Source organism: Leptosomus discolor, chromosome 6, assembly GCF_034619465.1.
Source record: "Leptosomus discolor isolate bLepDis1 chromosome 6, bLepDis1.hap2, whole genome shotgun sequence".
In the NCBI taxonomy this organism is placed as follows: Eukaryota; Metazoa; Chordata; class Aves; order Leptosomiformes; family Leptosomidae; genus Leptosomus; species Leptosomus discolor.
The window spans coordinates 49997293-50011841 of NC_141396.1; the positions used below are offsets into that span (position 1 = coordinate 49997293).

The 14549-nt window shown below is 38.6% G+C and overlaps 1 protein-coding gene across 6 annotated transcripts in view; it reads left to right on the forward strand.

The window, feature by feature from the left end:
- WAC (WW domain containing adaptor with coiled-coil) overlaps positions 1-14549 on the forward strand; it is a 63572-nt gene that overhangs the window by 38053 nt on the left and 10970 nt on the right. For 5 of the 6 annotated variants that reach the window (XM_086467487.1, XM_086467489.1, XM_086467490.1 and 2 more), the window contains 4 exons: positions 1406-1651; positions 3717-3839; positions 4842-4990; positions 9986-10104. In XM_086467487.1, coding sequence (XP_086323613.1) covers positions 1406-1651; positions 3717-3839; positions 4842-4990; positions 9986-10104 — 637 coding nt within the window. Of the gene's footprint in view, positions 1-1405; positions 1652-3716; positions 3840-4841; positions 4991-9985; positions 10105-13711; positions 13741-14549 lie in introns of those variants that run through there. The other variant, XM_086467492.1, reaches the window with a different exon arrangement.

Below are 14549 nucleotides of genomic sequence, written 5' to 3' on the forward strand. Positions count from 1 at the left end.
TCTTCTCCAAATTAGTCTCAAAAGTTGCACTTAAGGTTATCAGAAGACAAAAGCTTTCAGAAATTTTGTAGCATTTTATGTTTACATAGTAAAACAGTACAAGACCTTTTCATTTTTCTTCTTTACTAAAAGTCTGCCTCTTCTTACTTGACTGTCTCTCCAAAGAAAAAAAAAACCAAACACACCTTTAGAGTCAAAGAGTTTCCCAGCCAGTTATTTTAGCTTTCAATTGGATTTTTGCCTGAAATGGGGAGTATCCAGGTTGATATTGTCTGCCCAGTTTGAGGTGAGTTTAAAATCCAGGTCTTCAGTATTATGGGCAGGCATCCTGGGTGAGATCTTGGATCCATGTCCATCCTTTCACTCTTCATGCAGACTGTTTGGTGCTACAGAGACATTAGTCTTGACTGAATTTGAGGGCAGAGGTCTCTGATGGGTTTAATGGGGATGAGAGAAAGGGAACCGGTGGTACGCCTATAGAAGTGGAAATACTTTCAGTGCAGGAATTCTCACAGTACTGGAATGGAGGAGAAACTTTATTGTTATCTGGAAGTCAAATTTAAAATTAATTGAATAATTCATGTTAATTAGAACAAATTACCATACAGTATAATTGAATGCAAGTACTAAGCATTTCTGTGGATACTGTGTTGATATTTGCTAAAATGAGATTAATAAAATAAAGGATATAAATCTTGATGCTTCAGGAGATGTTGAGAAGTTTGAAAGTAATTATGGACACTTTTTTTTTCTTTTTTTAAAGATGTTTTTTCACTTTACTGTGAGGGTGTTAACAGATCTGGTTTTACATTTCTAGTACAGCTCATTATCCTGTCTGAATCCCAAACAATGTAGCTGGATTGTGTATGATAGACTTGGTCTTTATTGTAGCTTCTTGTAGTCTGGTCTCTGAACAAATGAAGCATGGCTTATACCCTCACCTCAAACTTGACCTATTTTTAGCCTATCTGTAAATAAATATGTCTGACTATAAGGTTTTTGTTCATAGTATATTTTCCAAAGAAAGATTGGAATCATGAGTGAAAACATGGAATATGAGTATATGCACAGTAAAAGAAAAAAAATCACTAAGGAATTTTTGGCTCATGTTTGTTCCTAAAAATTAGGGGGGGAAAAAATCCCGTTTGTGATACTGACAGCTTTCAGTCCAATATATTGAAGTGGAAAAATGTTGTGTGTGTGTGCTCCTAATAAATATTAGGTTCAATAGTGTAAATTACACTAGATATCAAATATCTTCAATTTTTATTATATTCATGTGTTTGTTTTTCTTACAAGGATAGTTAAGCATTTGATCTGCTGAATTGAATATTAATATTACACTAGTGAGAAGTTGTCAGGTTATATTGGGGAAAATGAAAATTTCTGTCTGTCTTTTGTTCAGAGTCTACATCTGTGGACAAGTCTGTATCTCATTCTTGCACAACTCCTTCTACATCTTCTGCTTCTGGACTGAATCCAACTTCTGCACCTGCTTCATCTGCTCCTACAGTTCCTGTCTCACCTGTCCCACAATCACCAATTCCTCCGTTACTTCAGGACCCAAATCTCCTTCGACAGTTGCTGCCTGCTCTGCAAGCCACCTTGCAGCTTAATAATTCTAGCGTAGATATATCCAAAATCAATGAAGGTAAGGATTCTTTAAAGTTGATGTAATCTCTTATTTACACACATTAGTATGTTATTGGATACTAAGCTGTAGTAGATACAAGATTTACTTTAAATGAAAAGTGAATAAATGAATCCCTAGGTAAAGTGGGAATTGTTTTTGTTAAGGTTTTTTTTCCTGTTAAACCTTTTTAAATTAGCCAAGTAACACTTAAGGTCGTTAAGCTAATAAATGCTGATGTATGTGAGCAATCTAATTGAGACTGGTGACTTAATCGCTGTATCAGCATTCATTTGTTGCACAAAATTTAGTTAGAGCTTTTTGTTCCTTTGTGTCATGCAGTGTTCTTTGTTTTCTGTATTTTGTGCTGCTGTTCTAATAATACGTGTTTGCAAATACTGAAACTTCTAGGGTTTCTCAAATCTTGTTACCTATCAACTTTTTTTCTTTAACAGAACATGTTAGCCTCTCTGAATAAAGACAGCATATCAGTAATTTTGCTAGCAAGTTAAATTCTGTGCATGTAATTGGTGTATCCCTTAGATTTTTGTTTGGCATTGGCCTAGTTTAGAATTAGCTATAGTGCCTTCTGCTGCAAGAACAGGTAGAGATGATGCATTTTGAATGTAATTTATCTAATGTGGTGTCTGCATGTGGCAGATGAAGAAAGTGGTGTGGGATTTTTTTGTTTGCTTCTTTGAACTTCTTATGCACTGATCACCAATTTAAATGGGAAGCAAAACATTGACATGTAGTGCCCAGAGTTAATTAACTTTTAAAAAGTGTGAACCGTGAAAGTCAAAAGAGTAGAGTTTTGCTTAAAATTTTACTATTATATACATGATGATTATTTATAAGGAAAAGCTGCCAATTGATTTCCTTTTAATCAGCAAATATTACAGCTTCATTCAGTACTAGTAGGTGAGTAGGTTATTTTTCCTTCCTCTGCAGGGAGAAGCTTTTGAAACTGTAGTGCACTGAGTTGGACTAAAAAAGTAGGACTATTGTGGTTGGTTGTGTTGAAGAACGAAAGGTCCAATCAAGACTCCAATTTGTATTTTATTAGAAAGCTGCCCATTTGAGTTCCTAGTAATTGTCTCTTGCTGTATCTGAGCAGCAGCTGTGTCTGTCTTGGGACAAGGGTGTTCAGTATTGTTCTGGTGGCATGGGGACCTGGCTGGCGGGTCCGTGTGGGCTGAGTGACTTCACCTTGTGCAGCAGGACTGCCCTTGCTGTGCATGTGATGCAGACTTATTCTGTGGTGGTGAGTCAGTGTTTTCAGACTTGTGCATGGGTAGTGTACGTTCTCAGGAGGTATCCCACAGAGCCTGGAGACCTTTTTGAAAAGATTAGTTCAGAAGCTGGTTCTCATCGGCTCATACTGTAAGATGCTCTTCCTATGGAGTGCAGTTTTACAACAATTTGTTTGAAAATGATTAATTTTTTACTGAAATGGGGAGGGGCAATGGGATAGCTAAACCCAGAACAAATAGGTTTGGGTTTTGGGCTTTTGTAGTTGTTCGTTTTGGGTTTTTGGGTTTGGTCTTGGTTGGCGTTGGTTGTTTTCTTTGGGGTTTTTTTTAAAAGAAGAAACACTGAGTGTCTGGATTTTTAACTTGAAAGATACTTTCTTTTTCCTTGAACAGGAAGTCTTCCCTCCCCATGTCTTTTAGTGAGTTAAAGTGATACTGCTTTTTTGCCTTTTTTTTTTTTTTTAAAATTATTGTAGTTTTAGAAAACCCACACACATTCTGCTTACTACAATAACGAATTGAATAAACGTTCTCTTCATGTCTACAATAACTGTTGTTGATCCATAAGTCAAGCTGAAGAGCTAAAGTTATTTTCTAAAAGAACTTTTTTAGTGTATGTCTCGGAGATAAAACTGCTAAGTAAAGGACTTGGTTAGACAGGCCAAGCATTCATGAATTGAATTCAAGTAATTGGAAAATAGTTCAGGTGGTTCTTCGGTCTGTTGTGGATAATGGAACACAATCAAAGAAAATGTTGCTTAATGTATTTAGCCACTTGAACAGTTTAAAGTGATGTTCTAGAATTGTCAGTAAACCAGAATGTTTGTTTTTAGTTCTAACAGCAGCTGTGACACAAGCCTCTCTGCAGTCTATACTCCATAAAATTCTTACTGCTGGACCATCTGCTTTCAATATCACTTCCCTAATTTCTCAAGCTGCACAACTGTCTACGCAAGGTATTCAGAATCTTCTTTTCACTTATGTAAAATTGTTACGTTGCATTTTATAATGGCTGATAACAATTGAAACTTGTAGAAGCTCTCTCTCATCCTATCTTTGACAGTCTAGTGTGGAGGATGTTGAATGACTTCCCAAAGATAGGGTAAGAAATTGTTACTTGGGGAGCAGGAAGCTGACATGCAGCTAAGTAAATGTACTTCTCTCTCTCGCCTTTGGGTTTTTCTTTGTACGTTAGCTAACTCTATATGAGTGATGGGAAACGTGTAAGACTCTCTCAACTTATTCTGAACCTTAATTAGACATTATTTAATTTTCAATATAAAACACAACTCTCTCTTGTTTGAAGACCCTTCTTGTAATACCATGTGACTGTGACTCTTGGGGAAGGCCTTAAATTTTTAAAAGAAAGTTTATTCAGGTGGGTTTGGTTTTTTTTGTAGTCTTCTGCAAATAGTATTTTTCAGCTTCCAGGCAAGGTACTTCAGGTATCTTCAATACATTCTGGTTGGTAATTTAATAAAGCTAGAAGCTTAAACCAAAACAATAAATGCAGTTATGCTATTGAGTAGATAAGCAGTATTATGCTAATTTTTAACTAGTAATTAAAACATGGGTGGGGACTGTTGTAGATGCCTAGAATGGGTGAATAGATCTCTAGATAAACTGTTGATGCATCCTTTCAGTTAAATCAAGCTGAGCACTCTAAAATAGGAATCGCAAATTAAACTGCTTTAGTCTCTTCCTATGTAAAAAGCATTGCATAGTAGCATCTTGTCTTTCGCCCTCCCCTGAAGTTTTAGACATGGAGGGTTTGGGGAAAATAGTTAGGATTGTGGTTGGACATTTTGATTGTTCCAGTTGTTCGCTTCCTCAACTGTCAAGGTATGTTTGTATATTGTCTACTATAGCATACTCCAAGATACCAAAAGAAAATCTAATTCACTTTTAAGATAAGATATGGTTTTATTAAAAACAATCTTTCTTTTTTTTCTTTACAGCTCAGCCATCTAATCAGTCTCCAATGTCTTTAACATCTGATGCCTCATCACCAAGATCATATGTATCTCCAAGGATAAGTACACCTCAGACTAACACTGTTCCACTTAAACCTTTGATGACTACGCCACCAGTATCATCGCAGCAGAAGGTAAGCTCCTTTTGATTTATACCGTATTGTAGTAAGAAACCATTATAGATAATGTTAAGTATTGCTGCTATATATATATCCATGTGCTAGCAGTTATATATATAGGATGATAAAATATGTATGTTATCTTTCCCAATAGAAACAAACAACTGGAAGGAACTACTTGGCTGTATTTTTGCAGTACACCTCTAGCATGGAATTCTAGTACACTTTTCTGTTCTGGAAGAAAATCTTATGCTCGCTTCAGATGCTGTTTGGAGATACTACCAAGAGATCAGTAATGGAAACAAAAACTTAACTCCAAAGGCGACAGCTGATGGAGTTCTCTAGTCTTTAGCCAATAAAAGATTTTTAGAATGGGAGAGAAATTCTTGGGAAAGTTGACTTGATGTAGTCTCAAAATCTGGTTTAGAAACATTCTAGGTGTTTACGATGTCAATAACATCATGTCGCTTTCCCTTCCTGCCCCCTCACTCCCATTCATTCAGAAGTCCTTAATTGGACGAGTGACTAGGAAACACGAATTGAAGCTAACAAATAAGCTCCTAAGGTTCTTCCTAAGGAGGAAGTAGAAAACATAAAGTCGTCTTTTTTACTTTTTTTTTGGTGTATGTGATCCCTCTAGTGGGTCACTCTTCAGAGGTAAAAAGTCTTTTGCAAAATCTGAGCTCAGTATTCCATATTGTACAAGTGGTGATATTAAGGAATAAATATGGTTGAGGCTGAGATTAGGGGTTTATTTATTTATTTATTTATTTTCTCTGTCCAGCAGACCAGAGACTCTGTTTTGCTGTGTACAGGTGAGGGAAGTAGATGCAATTAGAGGCACTCAAGATGAACTTGCCCTTAAGAGTTTTCCTTTTTCCTTGTTTAAAGACTTGTGATTCATATTGTAGAGCAAGGGTGGGAAGAGATACTGGGTTAAAGGACCTATTATGAAGAAGGATTTTGTTGCTAAAGGGAACTGAAGGCCAGAGCTGTTGATTTGCACCTTCTGGAGGAATGTAAACTTTTACATTCAACATCGTTTTGTAGTGATAGGTGAAGCTGCAGGGCATAACACTTTAGTGCCTTTTAGGCAGGTTTAAAAGACCATTTTCTTCGTAAATTCCCTGTTCTCTACTCCACCCCCACCCTGCTTAGCTAAGGCATCTTTCTTTCAGGTTTCTGCTCAGAAGAGAACCTCTTGGGTCTTGAAGGTCTTTAAGGAATACTTTTTATCTTCAGGAGGACAGATTGCGTTCCTCAGTTCTGGTCTAAATGCCTCATTTTCTTCCATTTGAATTTTTTCATGGGTACAGAGAAAACCAAGTGACTCTCCCAGTTTGTTGTGATTGACAATGATACAATGAATTGTGAAAGTCTAGGATGTGTACTAATCCTGCTTGTTGTCTTTGTTTCTGCCTTTGGAGTGCATCCTGAATCTATGTGGTCGCATCCCATAGCTAGGTGACAGGTAGTGAAGTTATGAAACAGCAGACTTGAAACAAAGAAGGGAGATGTCTGGCACTTTAAAATCCTGGGATATGAAAAAGAATCTTCTTAAGTTGTTTACTGTCAGGAACTGGAACTTGATCTGTTCTGGTCTCTACAACCCAGAGATCTGGATCTGCTTTATAAATAAAGTTCTGATTATCAGCTATGTTATAAACATGGCAAAAACTTTATCCTTTGGGATCCTATTTATCTACAGTGTTTTCTGAAAGAAAACTTGAAGGAAGGACAGCTCATCAGATTTTTTTGCCCCCCCCCCCCGATTTGTCCTTGTCTTACAAACTTAGCTTCTTTAGTATTTATCATCCTGCTACAGGTGTTTCCTTAGAACTGCGCAGACAAACTTGAACCGACTGTCTTTCACCCAGTATAAAGGCTAGCATTATACCTATGAAGTAGGTGGTGTGGTAGTAAACTATGCCTTAAGAGAAAGTGAAGGCAAGCCAGGTGTTGTAAAGTAGGGCCAGTCTGTCTTGGTAGACCAGCTGTATAATTGGATATGCTTTTGGACATAGAAGCTTCCCCTCGAGTTTTCAGCAGAAGCAAAAAACTTCAAGGCTAAATGCAGGTTTGAGAAGAGTTGATCTGAATTTAGTGCAAGTTGTAACTACAGCAAGGCTGCTGCCTCTCCTCAAAAAAAAAACAACAAAAAAAGCTTTGGTTGTTTTATGCTTTGTCTGATATGAGAATCTCCACTTAGATGCAGGGCTCAGTGACTGCCTGTAGTTAGTGACTTGGCATGCAGGATTTCACATCTGGTGTTTTCAAAGTAGGGCGTTATGTGTTTTATTGATAGATATATAGAAGTTCTTCTGAAAGTGATGATATCTATATTTTGAAATGACTGTATTTTAATCCATCTTTCCTTAGGATTGCACCACAATGAGGTGAGATTGCACATCTGGTTTATTTTTGAAGCACATATAAAGTGGTTGCAATCAAAGTGTTACGTGTAGTGAATTTCTGAGTTACTCTTGCTAATCTGTAATGTTTTTGCTTCAGAACACTATTAAACCTGATGGACTGTTGTGCATTATTATATACATTGGCAAGTTTTTATTCTCATCCCTCTTACTACACTGGGCCATCATAACCTTAAAAGCTTTCTATTTTCTAAGTACCTCGAGTAACTTCACAGATCAGCTAAACAGAATTAGTAGTAATGCTTGACAGCAGGATCTTTTCTTGGTTTTTTGTGTTCCTCAAATCTGGTGATAACAACAGAGCTGTTGAAATATTAACATGAGTTGTTTCTGTGTTAGTCCCAGAAGTAACGAATAATATACTAACAAGCAGATACTTTTCCAGTTCATTAGGGAAAGAACTTTCTCAATAGTTCTTGCATACACATAATTCAGTTCTGTAGGATGGGATTTTGATGAGAAAACGTAGGTGATGATAGCTCAAGTGTGAGCAGGTCTGGTTTAGTACTCCTTTGGATGTGTCAGTCAGGTTAGCGTATCCAGCTCCTAGGACTTTGAGGTAAATGATGCACAATCAAGATGTGATCCTGTGTCAGGACACACTTGGTTTCAGACCACAAGCTTATCGATTTTAGGGTGCTTTGGTGCAGCAGGCGTAGACCCGGCTGAACTGGCACCGTGCAAGCAGAGCCCAGTGCCACATGCACAGATACTTGAGCTGGCTCTGGGAGCAGTGTAGTGCCATTTGCACAGTAGGGCCTGTTACTTAGGACTGCATGAACATTGCTGTACTGCTTTTAAACTCAAGCTGGTATGTCTACCTGGAGGTGTGCAGCTCAGGTGTCTGACTCCAGGATCCTAGGCATCACATTTTGCTGTTTAGCTGTGCCCGTGTTACATAGTTAGAAACTGTTCTGAATTTCTGCAAAATAACTGTAAAGCATGTTACACAGACCTGTCAAGCTCATTTATCCTATTCATTTAGACCTGTGGCTCATTTATCTCTCAAATTCCAGTTTTTCTTTACGATCCATTTTGGTTTTATTTTTACCAGCCAAGGAGCTGGTTAGTTTTCCTGTTTGGATCTTCAAGGTGATTGTATTATCTGTGATGGCCTTTCCTTTTGAAATGGTTCCTTCTGTTTGAAGAGCCTTGATAACTATGTCTTCTCACAGGGTGAACAAAATTCAGGTGTTAATAGCAAAGTTCTTCATGTCATACATTTCATAAAGATACTTGGGTAGTCTTTTTTCATAAATGAATTTATGAACTGCTACAATTTCACCCCCCTCAACAGTATAATTCTGTTGATTTCAACACACTGAGTGATCTTACACTGATTTTGCTTTATCTTTCCAGAACTGTGACCTTTTCATGTGCTATTCAGACATTTTTGGCTTTTGATGATGGTATTAGAAGGCGGCTTTTCCTCTTAGACATATAAATAGGTTTGAGAGTACATTAAGATTTTCTGTATTTATAAATAAATGAAGTTATGTCTTGAGTTTACCTTAGCAGATACTGTCTGACTTGCCATCTGTGGTTTGGTTCACAGGAGTCTGTTTCTGAAACTGAGATAATTTCTGGAGGTTCAGATGACCACTAGTTATTAATCTACACCAGCTTGATGTTGGCAAATGCCAGACAGGGTGCCTGATTTATGTTTTCTGTCTTTATGGATCCCTAGAACCTGTTTTTCTTCCCTCACCCTTTCTTAAAATTGTTAGCTTGGCTTTCTAGAGTGGGGATAAATTTTGGAGCTGCTTCCTCTCTTGTATGTACTTTAAAAGGGACAGAGGTATGTGGAACATGGGGCAAAAAAAAAAAAAAAGAAGTATCTTGAACTCCATTTACTGTAACTTGGACACTAGTATATTCCCAGACTTTTCATCCTGTTGTCCTTTAGGAATTCACAGAAAAAAGGCTGTATCTCACTGCTGGTGTCTTAATATCTTGAATGTGAATGTGTTCTACAGAAGAAAGGCGCGGGTGATTCTTTAGTCATTCATTAGTTTAGAACTGACAGAACAGTTAAAAAGGGGGAGTAGCAAACTGATAAATATGCCTTATATTTTTTTTTCTATTTCTGATAGAGATGTCATAATACAGTTCTGACCTAATTCTGCTCTTGACCCTGTGTGATGTATTTTCAAGTAGGGAACTTTTTTAACTTTTTAAGTGAAAATTTTTATTTGAATAATGAACAGCTCTTCTGAGGTTAAAAATGGTCTTGGTGCTCACATGGATGATAATGGCCAAAAATGAAATGGGATTGAACTATTTTAACTTGCAATATTTTGACAGGTCAGATGGATCTAAATTTGATTCAGTTATGTCTACTGAGTACTCTGTTTTAGTAAAAAAAGCTATCAGCTGTGGAACTAGAGATGATTAAAAAAAAAAAAAAACAAACCAAACCACAAAACACCTTGTGAAGAGCATAAAAATTCTGTCAACAGAAGACCTTGTATCAAAAAAACCCCGCTGGTCTTGTAACTTGTAATTTCTATGTTTTCCTCTGATTCTTACATTTGTGTTTTCCTGTGGAGGAAATCTAATGATGTTTTGAACTTTCCAGGTTGCTACTCCAGGTGTTAAGCAAGGACCAGCTCCACAGGCAGCACCTCAGCAGCCGGTAATAGCTGACAAGCAGGCAGGTCATGAACCTGCCTCTCCCCGAAGTCTTCAGCGCTCAAGGTATATTGAAATACTTCTCTGTGCTGTCGTCTGTTTTCTGCTCTGGATCCAATGTGTGTTGTATGTGTTGCAATTTGTGGATTCTTCTTTGGCCTCCTATTTATTGAACATACGATTTAACTTTGCTGCTACTGAGAGGATGCAGGTAAATATCTTTGTTACAGAACTAATGTGGTAGATTCTGCATTTTAGGACCACCACTAGAGTTCCATTCACAGAAGAAAAATAGAATTCATATTTCTGCCCTGTCACTCTGGGATCAATAAGTGATTCCTTATATTGTGATTTCTGAGTTTGGAGGTTTTGTTTCTTTCTGTGTAGTTACGGGATTAAATGCTTTAACTCTTATGTGATTTGCTTAGTGTTAGGTGTTTGTGGTGTCTTGCTGTAGTGTAATCTGATTTTTTTGAGTGGTTCAATAAGGTGTGCGTGGTATGATAGTAAAAAATAAACCAAAACAAAAATAAACCCAACGACAAATACCAACAGTCTCTCCTTATCAGCAGTCCTGAAGCTACATGGTGGTGCTTTCCAGGTCATAAAATAATGGGGTCCTTTTATCTGCCCTCTGGGACTAATAACCAAGGGGACCTTTGATACATGTCATCGATGCACCGACTTGCTGTTAGATTTTTTTCAAATCTGTATTTGTTTTTGCTATTTTTTGTAGGGAGAAGGAAGTTGATTTGTGTTTGGTTTTTGGGGGGGGATGGGTTTTTTATTTGTTTACTTGGCAGTCCTGTCCCCATGACTGGCTTTACTGGAGACACTGATTTTGATCAGTTTGAGGATACAAACAGAAGCAAGTCAGAAGTTTGAGTCTTTAATGTTGGCTGTCTTACAAACACTTGATTCTAATGTTTGGCAGATGTCTAACTTACAACTCTTTTTCCTGTATGGGTAGAATAAAGACATAGTGTACCAGCTCCAGTCTCTAATAATTATGGATGGTGCTGTTTAAATCTTTCTAAATTACAGTACCAAAAATAGAATTATACTTGGCAACCGGTTAAACCTTTTTAATAAGGGAACTAGACCTTTTTATAAGGAGCGGTGAGGTTTTGGGGAACAGTTCTCAGTTACAGGCCCTTTTGTCCTTTGCCAATCACCTTTTCCCCATACGAAATCTTCCTAAGGAAGACAGTTGTCTTGGCCTGGAGTCTGTGTGAAGTGATACTGGTGGGCATTTGGCCTGCTAATCCATAGCCCACCCTCCCCTTGGGTTATAGGACTTCTTACTCTGGCATTACCCTTACGCACATCAAGTTCCCTTTAGGGATCCGCTGGCCCTCTGCAAACCATTGCGCCACTTGGCATCAGCGTTTTGCTGGAGAAGGGAAACTGAGCTTGTCCCAGCAGCTGTACTGCTGAAGCAGAGTGGTCAGGCAGGTAGCACTCTCCCATATTTGAGGAGGCGGCGGCGCAGGAGGCAGTGCACAAACAGAATAGAGTGTGCAGGGTGGTATCAAAGATGATATGACAATATTAGTATTGTTTAATATCCTGTATCTCATTGTTACACGTTTGTGACTGTGGCGTATTGTGCATCGTGGGCTTACGCGTTTCTCTCTGCAAAAAATGGAAGATAAGGAAGAGTTGTTTTGGAAAAACCTGTGTGGCTGGTATTTTCTTCTGTTCAGTGGAGTGGAGTGAAAATGGACCAGCTTAGATGTAGATTTACTCACATGCAAAAGATTTCCTGTGTCCAGGCAATATTTCTGAATTGATATAGAACAGATTATTCCTGTGCAGGTGAAAGCAGTCAGTTGGACTGGGGACTGCTCTTAGGGTTAACTCCCTTTACTTTTTTTAATAGGCATGGTCAACAGCTTAGCAACCTGAACTGTGGTCAGGTGGTCCAAAAAGAGGGCCTATGAATTAAGGTTGCATTTTTCTACAGCTTAAATACAGATTCATTGTGCAGAAGTTAGTCACAACTAAATTTCCTTTACTTTTACTGTTGTTAAAAGTTTTAAGTCAGTGGAGCTGAAATTATTTTTAAAGTTATCAATAGCTATTCACGTATTTCTTAGACAGTGCTTCCTCCCAAACAAATTAAAGTTGTAACATTTCAGTCATCTAAGTTAGGAAATTAATGCAATGTAAGCATACAGTGAGTCTTTTTGTAAGAGGTGATTCCAAAGACACACCATGAATTATGGCTGCTTTAAAAATGGGACTAAATGAGTGCTTCCATAATTAATAGTTTCATCAGGTTGCTAGTTTCCCTTTATTTCCAGAAAGGACTGGGAATATTGTTATTTTACCTTAGAAAATGCAAAACTGCTGGAGGGGGGAGATGTTTCCTCCCGTTTTTCATAGGTTGTAAGATTGTTGTAGTTTCTAGTACTGTATTTCAGAGCCATCCTGTTCTCATACTCTTGTACAGATGTTTTTACCTCTCTGGAAGCATTCCATTACCTGTGGCATAAGCGGTCTTTTAACTCATCTAGCAGCTAAGGCAGATATTTGGCTTTATTGAAGCATTTAAAAATGTAGAAGTTTGGAACTATCATTGCTGCATCCATAGCTCCCCCTGCTGCTAATGTAGCCACGCTAGGATATTTTTGACAGTATGTTTTAGTCATGATTAAGATAGAACTTAATTTTTTTTAGAAACCCACAGATTTTTGTTTATTTTTCCTGAAACATTTCTGATGTGTTAAAGAGATTTTTACTGATCAAGTAGGAGTCAGCCAGGTTGATAAATGGAGAGGAGACAAGTCATAGGGGAGCTTTGGCCTTGGTAGAACTGAGGAGCAAATAAACATTGAAGGTAATGCCTCAGTTCTACTTAACGTAGCCTTTCTCTGCACCATCAGTATGCTGATGCTGTATGTATACATACAAACATAGAATAATTTAGGTTGGAAGGGACTTCTAGTTGTGATCCAGTCCAAGTCCCATCTCAAAGTATGACTGGCAAGTTTGAATTGGTAAGGGTGATTTTTTTGATATCTCTGAGCATCTTCTTCTAATGTTTGACAACGCTTATGGTGAAATGCTGTTGTTGTTTGGGGTTTTTTTCCCTTACGTCTAATTAGAATTTCCCTTGTTGCAACTTGTGTCTCTACCTCTTGCCCTATCACTCTGTGTCTCTGAAAAGAGCCTGGCTATCTGCTGTCCCCATAGGTAGATAAAGACAGTAAGAAGATCCTTCAATTCCCTTCCCCCAGACTTCTCTTTTCCAGGCTGAATAAACCTTTAGCTTCTGCTGATACTGCATGTGCTTCAGCCCCCTAGTCATCTGTGTGGTCCTCTGCGCAATTCCTCTGGTGTGGCAGTTTACTACTTGTCTGGTTTTGGGCTCCCCACTACACAGTGCTCCAAGTGCTGTGGATCTGGTAAGCTTTGAAGAGAGGAGAGGAATTGCTTTCTTCAACCATGCTCTTGCTAATAGAGCCCAGCATATGCTTGGCTTGCTTTGCTACAGGGATACATTGCTGACTCGGGTTTAACTTATCCACCAGGATCCTCAGGTCCTTGTCTGCAAAGCTGCTTTCTACCCACTCAGCCTGTGCTGTTCTGTGGGGTTGGGGTTATTTCACCCCAGGTGCAGGACTTTGCATTTGCCTTTTTTGAACTTGGTTCCTGTCTGCCCGTTCAGGTCCTTCTGAACAACAACCTGCCCTCCAGCGTATTGACTGCTCCCCCCAAGTAAGTAGGTATCATCTGCAAACTCACTGACAGTGCAGTGCACTGTGTGCCACTGTCTAGGTTTTTAATAAAAATGTTGAACAGTATTAATCAGTGAAGCACGGCACTAGTCACTGGTTTTTGATTGATCTTTGAACTGCTGACTGCAGCCTTTGAGCCCAGCAGTTCATTCAGTTTTTCCACTCACCTCACATATGAGATACAGACTGGATAAGTGAACAGTTTGTCTATAAGAATACTATGGTAGATGATGGCACAGGCCTTGCTGAAGTCAAAGTAAAGAACATCACTGCTTTTCCCTTACCCTCTGAGACAGTCATCTCATCATAGAAGTCAGCAAGGTTGGTCAGGCATAATTTTTCCTTGGTAAATCTACGGTGGCTCTTTTTTTGCCTTTTAGTCTTTCATGTAGCTGGAACCCCTTCCAGGAAGACTTGCTCCATAACATTCCCAGAGATCAAGGTCAACTGGCCTGTAGTTCCCCAGTGTGCTTCTTGAAGGTGGCTTTAGCATTTGGGTTTTTTCCCCCGTCATCAGGAAACTTGCCTGCTCACTGTGCTGCTTCAAGATGATGCAGCATCTGAGCTACGGTGGCCAGCTCCCTCATTACCCTTGGGTGCATACCATCTGGTTGCATAGACATATGCCCAGTTGGCTTAACTGCTCCTTAACTTCTTCCTCTGCTGTAGGTAATACTTTACTTGCACTGACTCTGCTGATATGCTTGGGCATGTGGGAGACCTGAGGGCAGACCATACCTGTAAAAACCCAGGCAAAAAAAAAGTTGC